General features: G+C 42.1%; 2 protein-coding genes across 2 annotated transcripts; one reads left to right on the plus strand and one right to left on the minus strand.

Moving 5' to 3' along the window:
- The first annotated feature begins 818 nt into the window (after positions 1-818).
- Positions 819-6,803, plus strand: phf13 (PHD finger protein 13). The gene is made up of 5 exons (XM_087840640.1): positions 819-1,242; positions 2,103-2,204; positions 3,431-3,610; positions 3,710-4,121; positions 4,220-6,803. Exons 1-5 carry the CDS (start codon positions 1,198-1,200, stop codon positions 4,450-4,452), a joined length of 972 nt encoding a protein of 323 aa, XP_087696766.1. The 5' UTR covers positions 819-1,197; the 3' UTR covers positions 4,453-6,803.
- A 3,526-nt stretch (positions 6,804-10,329) lies between these two features.
- On the minus strand, positions 10,330-15,481 carry LOC102786027 (dnaJ homolog subfamily C member 11-like). The gene is made up of 16 exons (XM_006784471.3): positions 15,385-15,481; positions 14,607-14,736; positions 14,391-14,464; positions 14,192-14,293; positions 13,924-14,052; positions 13,707-13,829; positions 13,182-13,255; positions 12,898-13,087; positions 12,675-12,760; positions 12,111-12,227; positions 11,858-12,013; positions 11,419-11,488; positions 11,156-11,213; positions 10,772-10,914; positions 10,559-10,688; positions 10,330-10,451 (listed from the first exon to the last, which is right to left on the minus strand). Exons 1-16 carry the CDS (start codon positions 15,457-15,459, stop codon positions 10,426-10,428), a joined length of 1,683 nt encoding a protein of 560 aa, XP_006784534.2. The 5' UTR covers positions 15,460-15,481; the 3' UTR covers positions 10,330-10,425.
- Positions 15,482-16,549: the final 1,068 nt, after the last annotated feature.

Here is a 16,549-nt window from a genome sequence, read left to right on the forward strand (position 1 = left end):
AAAGTCTTCTTCGGTGGATTTCGTGGGTCACATTAGCGCCCTCTTCTGACAGCGCGCAATCTACAAGGATTATTAGAAGTACAGATTATAAAGATTAAAGAGGAAATAAAATTTTGAGATTACGGTCGAAATTTTAAGATTAAAGTCGAAATAATATTTTGAAAAAAAGTTGCAATTTTGAGATTACAGTCGAAATGTTATTTTAAGAAATTTTAAGATTGAAGTCAAAATAATAATTTGAGAAAAAAAGTTGAAATGTTTCGGTTCTTGACAATGACACGCCTTCCTGCTCAAAGGTGTTCTTCAATGGACTAAATGTTCTAAAGGGTTTTCCTTATATAAAGCTCAGTGCATTCCTTCTTTTTAAGAGTGTTGCCAGATTGTTGATTTTGTCACTCCAAAAAAATGTATGCTTTGTCTGATCAGTTTATTTTGGCTTTTTGTTATCCCAATGATGACACCCCATTACTTACATCAACATATCTGTAGACGACATACTGACAGTTCCAGTGAAAAGATCAAAATGCAAGTCCAGCACTTGGAATCGACCCCTGAGCTTTTATCTGTTATGTTGCTCACTAAATAATGAAGCCTGGCTTTTATGAAACTGGTTGTCAGTATTGATCGATTAGTTTAGGGCCTTCGAGTTTCAATGCATATTTTCCAAAGCAGAGAATTTGTTAAAATGTAGGAGACCTTTAAAGCAGGCCTGTTTTTATCCCTTCACACTACTGGCTAAAGATGGTGCTAATCCACAACGTCGTTCCCTTAAATAAATAACTTTGAATGAGTAGAAGAAGAAAAAGAAGCAGCAAGGGGCAGGCAGCTGGTGACAGCCGAAGTGTACCGTTCCCCCACCCCCCTCAGCACTCTGTTAACTGGATCAAACGGAGAAATTGCCGGACAGCTCGATGGAAATACAATAGTAACGTTTGCTGATAGTCGGCGATTACATTTTATAACTTTGAGCGGATAGGACTAGCGTTTGTAGGCGAGTCCAAGTAGTGTTATCGTTGTTGCTTGTGGCAAACTGAGTTAACACTGTTGCTTCGAGTTTTAGCATAGGTAACGTTACCGTTAGCTGTCTAGCAAGCAAAAGCTAAATAACTTCAGTGTTTACGGTCCCATCGGATTGCCAGCTTCGACAGTCTGCCAGGTTATCGCCAAAGCCGTCAGGTTGTCGGCTACTCGGTAAAGATGGGTGACATAAACCCATCGACATCCCATGCATTTCAGTCGGAGGTGAGTGTTTTATATAATTGTTTGACAGTGAGTAGTTTGCAGTCACGGCTAGCGACGTTAGCAAATGTCAACTTATTTGAGGTTGTCACTGTGACTAGCAGCTGCTGATTAGTTAGCGTTAGCTTGTTGCTGCTAATGTTGACATATAATATTAGCCAGTGGAAAAATTTGACAAGTTATACACACCAAACATTCCCGCAGTATTAGAACAAGCTGTCAGCTTTCTATAAATAAAACTTTACATGTCGCATGAAAATGAGTCATTAATGCCACTTTAAATGGTACTTCACGAAACCTGCGAGTTAGCCTTACTGTATGCTTCATGGAGAATAAAACATTCCATCATCATTACGGAGCATGCTAACATTAAAGCTAGCTGACTAACCATCATATTCACGCCATCTGGATTTTTCGCAATGTAACAGCTGGCGGACAATGATGCTTTTGTTGCACTTTGTTATTCCTTGATAGTCTGTAATATGTATTACCGCGCGGCTTCGTTGTTTTGTCCGTTAATTGAACTATAGTGACACTAGCTGGTTAGCAGTAGCTAGTGAGTTATTTGCGGTCTACCGCTAGCCGACCAAGCTAACATTAGCTGTCGTTTTTAGTTGGGTTTGTCGGTGGGGGTTGGCAGGAAGGTTCACTTTCATGTCTATAGATAAATATGTGTGTGCGTGGGCGTAGTGAATCAAACTTTTGCCTGTGTTAGTCGCCGTTTCTCCCCTGTTCAGTTCTGCTACGAGTGGCACCGTGTACAATAGAGGATGTGTGGCGATCACTCGTCGTTCATATCAACGCCATATCTGGCAGTGCAGGTTTATTGCAGCTAATGCTTCGGCAACATGATTGTGTTTCAGGGTTTCAGTCCGCCGTACAGGAGGAGGAGGACAGTGGAGGATTTTAACAAGTTTTGCACTTTTGTTCTGGCATATGCCGGTTACATCCCATACCCCCAAGAGGTAAGAAAACCAGGCGGTCGGTGGCTGTGCACTCTTCTTCACATCAGCATCTGTCTAGTTGGGCTATAACGTGTCTCTTAAACCAAGACCAAAGCCTGTCACTGAGGCTATGGGGGGGGGCTGTTTTAATCATGAGCTTTATTCTAAAACCAGAGCTACTCTTTGACAAAACTATTTGGATCAGTTACAGATGATCTTGCATATCCACTGTGGATTAACTTCAAGTAATCTAAACCTCAGTTAAAAATGACTTAATGCAACTGCTGCCACTCATTATTGTTGTTATTGTTATTATTATTATTATTATTGTCTTCTTGAATTTTATTCACTCGCTAAATTGGACATGAGACTTTATCGTCTTCTGCTAATCTTGGGGACCAAAAAGGAGATGGCCAGACGGGGGGATTACTTTAACAGATTCTTTTGGCTTTATAGTTTCTCTGCCTGTGTTTATTTTAGTTTTACACATACTCAACTAAGAACTTTATCTTCTTCTTTTTTTTCTTTTTGCACTTACATGGACTCTTGGCTTAACACATGGGTCTCTTTTGCCCTTGTCGGGTTTTTTTTATATATCTTTTTTTTTTTTTTTTAAATTCTCCCACACATACAGCCATCTGTGATGTTACTATGTACTAGGTTAACTGAATCGGTTGTATGAAAAGTAGCCTTGTTCATGCTGGTCATTGATTCACATTTATATGCATTTAACTTGTTGAAAACATTCATTTTAGTCTAATTACAATTTGTTTGTTTTTTTGTTTTTTAACACATGCTCCACTGTCTAGAACATGGAAGCCATGTCCTGTTATCAAAGGATGTAGAGCTGCATCCTTTGATAACAGTGTATCTTTTGTTACACAATGGTTTTTTTTGTTGTTGTTGTTGATCCTGTAAAGTGACACACACCCTTGATAGCATCAAATGTTCTGTTATTCTCCACTGCTGCAACTAAAGTAGAGCATTGTTATTAGTGCTATTTTCTGTAAAACCAAAATAAAATGTGACATCTCTCTGGTTTATGTGCAGTTTCTTTTATCATAACTAACGTTGGATGACTTTGTTTCCTTTTCTTCACCATCAACAGATGACTCGTTCGCTTTCCTTTCAGGGATTTATTTTTATGGTCATGTGATTGCAAATGTATTTATTTTTTACCTTTTAGTAGCCTACTTCATCTCCTTATGTTAGTGAACTAACCCCTGCACTTCCATCTATTATTTTAGGACTCTCCACTGCGCAGTAGTTCAAGCCCCCCGAACAGTACAGGCAGCACAGCCGACAGTGATGGCTGGACCCCAGGACCAGCATCTTCCTGCCCCCAACGCCCCCTGAAGGGCCCCCAGGATAGGAGCAGGAAGCGTCCACAGCCAGGATCCATTCTGTCCAGCCACGCCAAGAAAGATGTAAGATGGATTTATGTCACATCATCAACCTTATATAATCTGACCAGGTAAAAGTTTTGTTATAATTTTCAAATGGATATCAAATTTTCTCCTCTGCAGCACACAATCACTACCCTGCATCCAGATGATCGCAGGAAAGCTGACAAGCTGAAGAAGAAGAAGAGGAGGAAGGAGAGGGAGCATCAGTCTGTTGAAGAACGTGGGGCTCACTTAGCAGTCCCAGAGCTGCAGTGCCCGCTTTCCTTTGGCGGCCGAACAATCAAAGAAGAGCCAGAAGATGACATCAGCATTCCCCTCCATCCTCAGTGCGTGCCTAGCCCGTCCCCTTGCAAAGAGGAACCCAAGGAAGAGCGTCGATACTGGGACGGACGAGACCTTGAGGAAGGGGTGGTAAAGATACAGAAGGTGGAGGGCTTTTCAGGAAACAGAACGGTGTTCCGCCAGGGGAAGCAGGTGGTGTTCCGAGACGAAGATGGCTCAGGGGAGGATGAGGATATAATGGTAGACTCTGGTAAGAGATTTTCGGGTCAGAAATGCTTAAATGTTTTAAAAAAAACTGATGAATGAATAAAGTGGAAGCTCAGTGTATTCTGTCTCCTTTCTTTTCAGATGATGACTCGTGGGACCTGGTGACATGTTTCTGCATGAAGCCTTTCGCAGGACGCGCCATGATCGAATGTAACAAGTGCAACACCTGGATCCACCTGTCGTGCGCTAAGATCCGCAAGAGTCACGTGCCAGAGACATACGTGTGCCAAAGCTGCCGAGAGACACACGGACCCCCAGACACTCGACGTTCCCACCGCTCGCGTGTAGGCCCACGAAAACACATGCTGGACTGACCCCAGGCCACATCCAGAACTCTGACCCGTACCGCTCCTACTTTAACCCTCTACTGGACTGGCCCCTCCTCCTCAGATTCAGGTCTTGCACCCTTCAGTCTCTCTCCTTCAAGGTTCAACCATGAACCCATATTTTCTACAAATATTTTAGTGGACCTATCCCGAGCCCTTATCCCATTTGAGAACAATTTGAGTGCTATTTTAGATTTACTAAGGTTTGTTTCTGCTTCCTACAGACTCTGCGCGTAAGGCAATCACTGAATGGATGTCTGTCTGTAGATGACATTAGCATAGCAACAAACCGCTACTTTTGGGGCTTGGTGTCTCGTGAACACTGGAAGCATTTTGAACTGCCATATTGAGAGAATATTCTCACAACTGCCACCCACTATGGTGCATGCTGGGATTTGTGGGAAAAATGGTTTGCACTTTTTTAAAAAAAAAAATCCACCTAACCTTTCTTTCAGAGACGAGTGTGTCTTTCTGATCTGGTTAAACTGGATTTAATTTCTCTATGATGCCTCTATTGATGTTACATAATTAACCATTTAAAACAGGAAAACAAGTTGAGGCTTGAGTCAATTGCTTCAGATGGTGCTATAGTATTAAGCTGAGGTATAATCGAATAGAACAAAGATGTAGGATAAGAGGCTAGAGTCTGCATCTGCTTCATCAGTTTGTTGTTCTGCTTTTCTTGTTTAAGACATTTTCAAGAATATCATTGAGGCCATTAGCTCATACAGCTGAACCAAGATCTTGTCTTCCAGACACTGATATTCCTCTGAATCAACACGTTACTCAGCCATACACAGAAGCTTTCACACTTTGTTTCTCAACGTGTTTAAACAGTGTTCTTCGCTGACCACATTTGTTCTTAATAAAGAAATTGTTATATAACAGTTTAGAAAAAAAGAAAAGTTCGGCAAATGACAACAGTCAGGTTTTCAGTGTATCCTGTTATCTCTGGTCAGTATGATTTTAGTTAACCACTTGATGCGCTTGACTAAGTTTTTAGAGCGAAATATATTTATAGAAGGGAAACAACGTCCTGTTTGCAGTACTGACAGGTGAAAAAAAAACGTATCTTTAACTGGAATGGTGTCAGACCAGAAATCTTCAGTTTTCAATGAAGATTTCTGGTTGAAATTATGCACGCAAGCGTTTAAATAAGGGTGTTGGCGATGCATCTGCTGCTATGGGTTGTCTGAACCAATCTCCATGTTTTGTTTTGTTTTGGGGTTTTTTTTTTTGGGGGGGGGGGGGGTTCAAGTTTTTTGCAAAGCACCAAGTAGGGATGCACTGATGTGTCAGCAAAGCACCAGTACTGGCCCATGTTGACCCTGTTGAGTTGTTTTTACACTTTTAACTCTGCACAACGTTGTGAGAATCGGGGCTGTTGTCTACACTTGCCGTCTGACATGTAGCATACAGATTTTTTTTTTCTTCTTCCCCTGTTATAAGGATTCATTTGTCACCCTGGCCCAAAGTGAGTAATGCTCAATAATAATAATAATAATAATAATAAACATTAAAAAAATGGAAGTCAAATTTTTATTCTGTATTGATTCGGAATTTTCAAATCAGTGCACCCCTAGTACCATGGTAGTGGTGGTTTGTCTCTGGAAGGTCAGATCTCAGTGAGTAATCGCCTCCCGTTAACATTTGCATTGCAGTATTCGGTTCTATGTGGAGTACCATTGATGGAAAACTTGCTCCCATTTGGATTAAAAAAACTTTAAGCTTTGTTATTCATGTGCCATCTGCTGTTGGGACTTGTGTGTTTCTGAACATATATATATAAATATATAAATAAATGCATAAAAGCCATACTGTAGAGTGACAGATTTTAGACTCAGATTCTTGGATACTTGTCCGTGATGGGGTTTTACAATGCAGAATCAAAGAGTTGACCAGGGAACGACTAAAACAGACGAAGAATGTTTGTTTGGGGAGGGTTTGTGTAAAGAACAAGAATTTCCAAGAGTTTGAACGATTAAACTCATCTGTGCACTCTCCTGGTATTTACAAATGTGGGTTAACTGGTTTGTACCCAGCAGTCGCCTAAGTTATGTTTTTAAGACATTTGAAGAACTAAAATCACTTTTGCTGTTTCTCAGGACATGCTTGTCTTGAAGAGAATCTGAAGACGCCTTCAGACACAAGCTCATAATTTTGAGTGTGCGTCTTAAAGACATTAGTGTAAATTAATGTTGGAGGGGGGGGGAAACTCATTGTGATACAGCTTGTTTAATCTGAACCTGGGTTGTTCTATCCTCTTACTGAGAAAGCGTTGTTTGTTCTGTGGTGCACACTGTTTCTGTGAAACTATTGTAAACTACTGTAAATAAAGAGTTACCATTTTAACTTGATTTTTTTCTTCTTTTTGGCAGGGTGAGGTGTAAAACTTCAGTGTATTCTGTGACTCTGGAGGGTGTAATCAAATGCCAAACATCTTTCAATCATGTTTATTGTCTTTACAGGACACAAAAACGGGCTCCTGAAACCATTCATAACATTTAAATACTACGGCCAGTCAGTTTGGATGATGGGTTGGAATGTAACAGCAGGGAGCACTCTTTCTGCAGGCCTCAGGGTGGCACCAGAGCAGAGGTGATAGATGACTTGACCAAGAAACCTTTACATCACACTTAAAACAACATAAGACAAATACTACAAACAATTAGTGCAAAATGGATGCTGGAAGATTAATCCCAACCAAAGAGCAGTATAACAGCTCTCCCTTTCTCTACACCAAAACTTGATGTCTCCTAACCCTGTCAGTGCTTGACCTATTATTGTTGTTATCATTATTATTATTATTATTTCAGGCCTACCCACAGCTTCTGGATGTGTATGCTATTCATAGAAGTGGACTAATGAAAATCAAAAGGACACCATATGAAGTCACCTGCATTAATCAGTATTTCTTAATGTAAACTCCAGTTTAGTAAAAGTGTACCACAGTTAGAGGTTTGGTGACAATCATCCTCTGACATTTGTTCCAAATGCTGTGCATTTTCTACACAACCCGCTGTAGTTATAGAACCTGCTTATTGTGATTACTGATATAAATAACAGTTTAGGACAGGGAGTCTGATCAAAATAAACAGGAGCAGGGTGCAACTAATCTTAAAATCTTTGGGACTTTTATGCTACATCACCTACCAGTTTCTCAACAGTTAAGTATATCATAGGATATTTTGCCTTTCACTCACCATTAAGAGGAGCAAATAACAGCCAAGGAGAATTAGTGCATGTATGACCACATAAAGTGGCTTCAGAACACATTCGCCTTGCAAGCAAAAGATCCCGGGTTCAGTCCTAAGAGAAGACAAATCCCTTGGGGAATGTGTCGGAATTCCCCGAGGAATTGAGGTGGTGTGAAAATCTGCCAAATTAACTTTGTGAATAAGGGAGAAAAATATTCTTTTTATCATCTAAAGGATAGTAATACAGCCCTCTGCAACTATAGAGTGGCGTGTCGTTTAAAATGAGTGTGAGTCTGATTTGTTTTCAATGAAAGCTTCAGGGAGAATAGTATTAAATTAAAATATGACAAACTAACTAAAACACTGTAACACATAATTCAGATAATATAGCTTTGTGGTTTTGGTGAGGCTACGGTTCAGTTGCCCAAAACCACTAGAGTCAATGGAAACATGTGCCTCTGTTCTACGGTCTCTCCTCCTCAGAGAGCAGCAGAAGGACCCCCGACACAAAATGGAGTCGATATTATTGACAACTATATTGCCAAAAGTGTTCACTGACCCACTCAAATCATTGAATTTAGGTGTTCCAATCACTTCCATGACCACAGGCGTATAAAATCAAGCACCTAGGCATACAGACTTCTTGTACAAACAGGTCGCTCTCAGAAGCTCAGTGAATTCAAGCGTGGTACTGTCATAGTTGTTATTATAATAAAGTGGAAGCTTTTGGCAATGACAGTAACTCGGCCACAAAGTGGTAGGCTACATAAAAATCACAGAGCAGGGTCAGTAGATGCTGAGGTGTGTAGTGCACAGAGACGGCCAACTTTCTGCAGAGTTAATCGCTACAGATCTGCAAATTTCATGACCTTGAGATTAGCTCGAGAACAGTGTGTAGAGAGCTTCACAGAATGCGTTTCCATGGTAGAGCAACTGCATCCAAACCTTACATCACCAAGTACAATACAAACCTTCAGATGCAGTGGTGTATAGTATGTTGCCACTGGACTCTAAAGCAGTGGAGGCGTGTTCTCTGGAATGATGAATCAGGCTTCTCTATGTGGCAATCCACCGGACGAGTCTGAGTTTGGCTGTTGCCAGGAAAACGGTACTTGTCCGACTTCATCAAGCCAAGTGTAAAGTTTGATGGAGGGCTCTGTGGGAACAGTGTGGGGAGGGGAGGGCAAGGTCCATAAAGACACGGTTGAGCAAGTTTGGTGTGGAAGAACTTGACTGGCCTGCACAGAGTCCTGACCTCAACCTGACGGAACACCTTTGGGATGAATTTGAGCGGAGACTGTGAGCCAGGCCTTTTCATCCAACATCATGTCTGACCTCACAAATGTACAAATTCCCATAAACACACTCTTAAACCTTGTGGAAAGCCTTCCCAGAAGAGTTGAAGCGGTTATAGCTGCAAAGGGTGGACCAACATCATATTAAACTCTGTGGATTAAAAACGGGTTTTTCAAAAGTGTGTGAAGCCAGACAAGCGAATACTTTTGGCAATATAGTGAATAAGAATGATCAATTCAGATCAATACAAACCATGAAAGGTAGAGGTGGGTTGTAAAGTGGCTTGCATATGCACAGCCCTATTACAGATATGGCAATTGTGGAGTGTAAAGGGGGAATCATCTGATCTGTTACTGCAGCTGGGCTTGATTTCATAGCCAACGTGTTAAGCTCAATGAATTACATCAGCAGCAAATGAGCTACATGTGGCAAAAGTGCTGATCTTCTCCAATTTGCATCCAACCAATTACAAAATAATCCAAGTTCAAATGTTTCAAATCCATGCCAGTATTTTGCTGCTACCACTGGATTTGTTCCAGATATACATCAGAGAAGTACAAACTATAACCTTCACTGTATTTAAAGTCCTTATAGAAAATTCTGTTTTGGCTGCAGCTGCACAGTCAATCAATAAACACTGACGCAAATCAAATCCAAGTTGAATTTCTGCCTTTAAATTGCAGTCTAGAATAGATATTAAAAATCAATATGTGGAATTTGAGCTTCTCTCCCTCTCTTTAGTTGGAACTCTACCATTAAAGGGCAACTGCCGCGTTCCCTCCCCGAGCAAGCCCTCCCCTTTCTTCCACATCTCAGCCTTCACAGATACAAGTTCAGAGCACCAGTTAGCACCTGCCGACCGGCACCGCAGTGAGCAGCAGATAGCGGCACTAAAATCATAAATAAATTAGGATGATTTCTTTGAGCGGATGATGAGAAATTAAAAAAAAATACGAGTTTAGTCATTCCTCAGTCGTAGCTAGCCTCGGGGTTAGTGAGACGTGATCTGCGACCAGAAACATTTACATGAATTATTGCAATGACTATGCCATACCAATATTAGATCAAAACTATCAATGTGATACACATATAGGACAAAGACTACAATGATATGGGGTAAAGTAGAGCCCCCACTTTTAGCTCATCACTGAGGAAGTATCAGGCCCTCTTGTGTAGTGCATATATAAATCTATGTTGTAGGTCTGTAGGGTTGTAGGGTCTTCTCCCCTGCAGAAGGCAGGTATTTGAGCAGCTCTCTCAGGTGTGGGGACACAAAGGGCAACATCTTGTCAGTGCTGACTGAATTCTGCTGGCCCACAGGAAAACACGAGGAGTGGAGGAACTATCGGATTTGCTAACGTCACAACAGAAGGAGGCCAGCTTATTTTCGATGTGACCGCCTCCATTCTTGGGTTCTTCTGTTCACACACAGTCCGTTTGCCTCGCCGTACTCCAACAGCGCTGCCCTCTAGGACTCGGACTCAATTCTGTGAGCTGATGAGACAAAAACACACTAATAATCTGAAGACTGATGCAAGCAGATGCTGTGCTGTTGAATAACATGGTAAATAATGTTACTCTTAATAGTCTCGCATACTAACATTGCTTGGGTATCCGTAGCGACTCTGTGTCTGCAGAGATGACTTGGTGCAAGACACCCCTGAATTGGTAGAGTAATTTTAGGCTCTTCTCTTCGCCTACACAAGGGTCGTAGAAACCGGGCAACCCTGACTGCACACAGAGAAACAGTTTAAAAGAAATGCGCGCAGATGTACATCAGATGCAGAAAGAAAGTTTCGTTTGGTTTGACGCACCTTAGAGGCCTCAGTGAGGATGAGTTTGGAGTCTTTGACGAGGCACTGTAGAGGCACGGTCACATCGATGACCTTGGCTTTCTCCTGCTTCTGGCTGGTGTCTGACACAAACTTCCCATACCAAGCATTCAGGATGATCAAGCCTAAAAGGTAATATACGTCCATCATGATTGGCTTCACAGCAATGACGTTACGGGAGTCAGACAGACAGGATCTAAAGTTACAGTGCATTATGTAGTGTGACAGCTACTTTGACATGTGTTTCAATTATATGGATTCTTACCAACTTTTGAGTGGATACAAACTTAAAGAAATATCAGTTTTTCCACACTGTGCAATGATTTTATTGTGTGTGCATGTGTGTGTGTGTGTGTATACTCTCACCCATCTTGGATTCTTCTGCTTCTATGATTCTCCTCACAGACTCCTGCATCAGCAGAACCTGCAGAGGAGCCGAGGGAGAAAAAAAATAGGCAAGGCAGGAGGGGAGAGGGGGGTTAGAAAGAGAGCAAAATCAGGATAGGATTGTAGGGAGCTTTTCTGGCGAGATTCAGTCATGAGTTCATAATGAGGAGAGCTGAACTCAGAAACAATGATCAATTATCCCCCACACACAAAGAACTGTGTTTCAGCATGCGAGTACTCACAGCAGACTCTGCCTCCTGCTTCTTCTTGGCGATGTCTGTGGAAGAGCTCTTCCTCTGCAGCTCCAGCTCTCTGAGAGGCACAGAGACAGACAACAATCACCCGCTGGGATTCACATTGGAGGCGTCTGTGATGACAGTGTAAGCATGAAAGAAATCCCTCTAGTATTAACAACACCCGCAATAGAAATGCTGCTCTTTTTCCCCCCCTACAGCAGAGTTGATCACCTTTATCTGATGTGCAAAGTTTGGCCATCATGCTATTCATTAAGTGTAAAAAAAAAACATAGATCAAATACAGAAAAGTAGAGGAGAACCAGGTGATGATTAATAGAAAATTATCTTTTCTTATTTACGAGTTTTTGAGAACAAGCCTGGAACCAAGAGTTTCTTCTGCTGGGACAATGTGAGATGCTGTTTGAGGCAGAGGACATTTACTCACTGTTCTTTCTGTGCTTGTGTGTACGGGATAACGATCAGCCTGTGGACGGCCATGTAGACCAGCAGAGGTCCCACAGTGGCATAGAAGACGGCGCTGGGCAGCAGTTGATCAGTCAGATGGACTGGGAACAGGTATGTTTGATTTGCACGTGCCAGCCTACATAAGCCCAAATGTAAGCACACTCTTATAAGATAATCATGCAGTGAGGCAAAGACACACAGTAGAGTGAGACCACACTGTAGATGGTCCGTACTTGATCTTGAGCGTAACTCCCTGCGGGACCCCAATGCTGACAGTGGCTGACAGTATACTGTGTCGGCTGATCTTTCTCTCTGCTCCATATTCTACCACAGTGCCAAACCAGCCTGTCCTAGAAACACGGGGACACAAAAGTGAACAGGGACCATGAGATAAATGAAACTAGGCAGCTAGTAAAGAGAATAGCATGGCCACAATTGGACTTTTAGAGCTACTATAAGTGATGATCACTGTTGTGAGGAAACATTAATGGAGACATTTTAAAATAATGTCTCCATTAATGCAAGACATCAAGAGATACAGATCATGGCTTTTAATCATTCTGTGTAGTTTTTGTCTTAATCTGTATTAGCTCTGTGAATAAGCTATTGTTATGATATTGAATATGCTAACAAGAAGAAAAAGTAAAATTATATTTCTATAACTTTCATTGTATGTTTGGATAAAACCAAACACAGCATATTAGCACAAACATGCAACTGAGCAATGACCCCAAACACAATATCAGCAAACTATTTTTTGCATGTATGCATGTTTAGGACACTTTTTACACACATACTTCACAGATCCTTTAACTTTGGTCTGGTCTTCATCCTGGAACTTGTACTGGTAGCTCATCATCAGGTAGGAGTGTGCCACGCCCAGCTGGACAATGCAGGTTGGAAAGCCAGGAGAACAGCAATAAAGAATAGAAATAATAAGGAAAAAAAATGATCAAATTAATAAAAGTAATGACGTAGTACTGCTGCAGCCTTTGTGTGCATGCTTATCTTTGAATGTACCTGCAGAGCTAGAGTAAAGTGGCTGCTCTTGGTGTCTCGGACGAGGCTGGTAGTCATGGCGCTGTTGGGCCCCCAGCGCCACTGAAGATAACCCATGGTGTTCTGATCCAGGTGCCGCGCTGTCATCAGAGAACAACTCGGTCGCAAACCTCGAGGTGAGAACTGTAAACCGCACTGGGCTGTCATGAAACTGAACAGAAAAAAAAAATCATACAGAAAGGAGATATGAAAGGAGAATGCAGTTTTGCAGTTTGACGCATTATTGACAAAAAGTTGGGTCTTACCACCGTGGTGTGACATTGCGAAACACCTTTAACCCAATAAGAGGTCCCAGTATGTCTCCCGCACCAAACTCCACCTGCAACAAATGCAGATGCAAGTGCACGGAAGGAAGAGATTGTAGAAGGCTACAAAAACTGAACCTACCACCTTACGCACTACATACATCATGTCTGCAAGAATTACCAGCTTGCAGGTGTATGATTCCCAACTAGTTAAAGTGCAAGTTACATCAAAGTTTCTAAGGAAGATCTGTACAATCACTTCAGCTTAAAGGTGCATGTATTTAAGGTCACAATGACCTTGATCATTGGCCACCAAATTCTACCCAGATTCTCCTCGAATCCAGGTGGATATCTGTGCTACATTTTTTTTTTAAATTCCTTTAAAGCATTCCTGAGACAATGTGCCCAAAAACCTGGATAGACACACAGACTTCCTCAGAGGTATAATGAGATGGATGGACAAGTTCCTCATTAAAACAAAACGTTAATGTGCTTCTCTCTGTAAATGTGTCTGCTTGTGCGTACCTCCCCCCAGCCCTTGGCTGACATAACCCTGCGCACGGTCATGTTAATGTTTCCTCCTCCGTTCCCATTATGCGTGGAGAGCGAACCAGACAGCACTGCTGTGTCAGAGTTCGTCAAAGGAGCCTGCAGAAAGACAGACAGCACAGAATACCGATGTGATCTTGGCTCAGGCTAGCACGTGGGTGGACGGTAATGGCTAAGTGAATGTTTGTTGTACCTCTATAGACTGAGAAATATGCATCTTGTTGATTTCAATATGAGGAAAGCCTCCTCCTGGCATCTCTTCAAAGTCTTCATCATAGCGGTCAAACAGGTCCGTTGCATCCACACCAACGCTGATGGTGCCCTGAATAATGATGCCGTGACAAACAGATTGACAGGATTAATTAAGAAAAAAGGAAAAGAGCGCGAGACATAATGCAATGAACGTGGAAATACTCCACAGTGGAAACAGGGCCGTTTCGTGCTGTTATGATGCTGCAAACCTTAGGGTTTGTTCTTTGCTGCAGTCTCCTCTCCTCTCTCTCTCTCTGTAGCCTTTCATATTCCTCTCGAATTTCTGCCGGTGTCCTCTTCCTCTCCACCACCTACACAGAATCACAAAGTGCAGGTGACGCAAACACACCACGTAGCAGCGAAAAACCACTCAAATGCAAGAAAAGTAGATTATGTTTGGAAACATACCTCCCAGCCTTCCACCTCCAGCCCTTTCTTCCCAAAGATGTCATAGATAGCTCTGGAATGAGCATCACTCAGCACTGAGCAGAGGGAAAGGGGGTTTATGCACATGTTTTACATGTCATTTTCGACTGTCAACATCCACTGATCCCGAAGACAGACAATTCATTTCACAAGTTCAACTATACCTACTAAATACCTCACAACTATGAGATTCCTCACCTTCATAAGCTTGGTGAACCTGGTTGAAAAGTTGCTCAGCTTGTCTTTTCAGCTCTGGGTCTCTGTGTTTGTCTGGATGGTAGAGCATACACAGCCTCCGATATGATGCCTTTAGCTCCTCAGCTGTGGCCTGTGGCAGGAGACAGGACAAGCGTCACCCCTGAGAATGACTGACTAGTTAAACTGATTAAAACAGCAACTGTTGGGTATTTTTTGCCTGAAAATAATTGCCACAACCTCCTGAATTAATGTCTGTTCAATCAATTAACTGACTAATCAGTTAATTGAGAGCTGAAACACCACTGCCGCATTAGTGCGTCCAAATTCAAGAGTGAAAAACAGTCAGCAGGCGTTTATATTAGAAAGCCATTAACAAAAAGCGTAATAATGCACTACGCGTTAAGCTAAGGAGTCTGCCCCTGTGTACCTAATGCTATCTAATGTTACTTAGATGAGCAAGTACAATCCACACAGCTCACATTCGCCCCAGTTCTTAGGAAAACTCAGATATCAGATGATGTTCTTCAAGACGATCGTAGCATTTCTGCCAGCGCCTACTTCCATGTAAAGTAGATAGACAGCCTGCCTGACACTCATCTGCGGCATCGACCGGTCTCAACCTCTAACGACGACGGTGCCGACTGAGAGAAGCGTTATTCGGGTGGAGGATGAGAGCACACGGGCTGCAGAAGGCTTTCTCGTTAAAACCCAACACAGAGGTCACAGCAAAAAGTCCGCTGACGTCCGACATCACTGATAAACACGAAGCTAACCTTACCTCTTTCCTAACGTTGAGCAGTGAATAGAAGTCCTGATTGTTAGACTCAATATCATCATCTAAGGGAGCCGCCATGTTTGCGTTTGGCCCCGTTCGGTCCCGCCCACTCGTTCAGTGTTCTGGGAGCTCATTGGTCAGTCACAGGAGGAGCCGCTGTCTTTCTGTCGTCCTCTGCTGGCTGTATACATACAAGGAGAAAAGGGCTTTTTATAAAATGTATGTTGTCAGTTTATGACTTTTTTTTTTTTTGTCATCCTTCAATTTGAATGTGCGCCAAACACTCAACTGTGATTGGCTATGACAGATTTCGGGGTGTTTAACAAATTAAGTACTATCGAAAAAGAAGTACAGTGGAAGAAATAATAAATAAATAAACAAATAAGTAAATAAAATCTTGTTACTGGCATTGGTTCTTGGCCTTCTAGTAATTTAAACATTTCACAATCTGTACATCGCTAATAATAGCCTCTTTGAGTCTACTACTTCCTTTCCTTGAACATTTCATTTTGCAGCCTTATATTTCTACACTATATTTAGAAGGAGAACTGAGTACTCTGTACTCCACTACATTTATCCTTAGATAAAAGACCAGAATCAGATTGAACAACCAAATCACCCAGACATGGGTGAAGACATCTCTTGACCCTCTGCAGTTTGAATGCAGATTAAATCTGCAGTCATCTACATACTACAGAGAGCGACATGGTGAAGATCACCCTCTTTGATTTCCATAGTGCATTTAACACGATTCAGCCGCTGCTGCTGAGAAAGAGACTACAGGAAATGTCAGTAAATGCACACATTCAACAACTCATGAATTACTGACAACCAAAAAGACCAGCTGCAGTATGTGAAAATGTGCAGTGCTCTTTGAGATCAGGTGATATGCGGTACAGGAGCTCCACAGGGGACTGTGCTGTCTTCATTCCTGTTCACCTTGTACACCTCAGACTCTCAGCACAACTCCAGGTCATGCCACCTACAGAAATACTCTGACAGTTCTGCAGTGGTTGGATGTATTAGTGATGGGCAGGACGAGGAGCGCAGAGCGCTAGTGGATGGTTTTGTAGAGTGGTCTAACAGGAATCCTCTGTTTCTGAATGTTAATAGCTCAGAAGAGAGATGGTGATCAATTTAAGAAGGAAACAGACAGTTACACGACCCG

This window comes from Neolamprologus brichardi, chromosome 5 (assembly GCF_056152115.1).
Source record: "Neolamprologus brichardi isolate AB-2024 chromosome 5, ASM5615211v1, whole genome shotgun sequence".
Lineage (NCBI taxonomy): Eukaryota > Metazoa > Chordata > Actinopteri > Cichliformes > Cichlidae > Neolamprologus > Neolamprologus brichardi.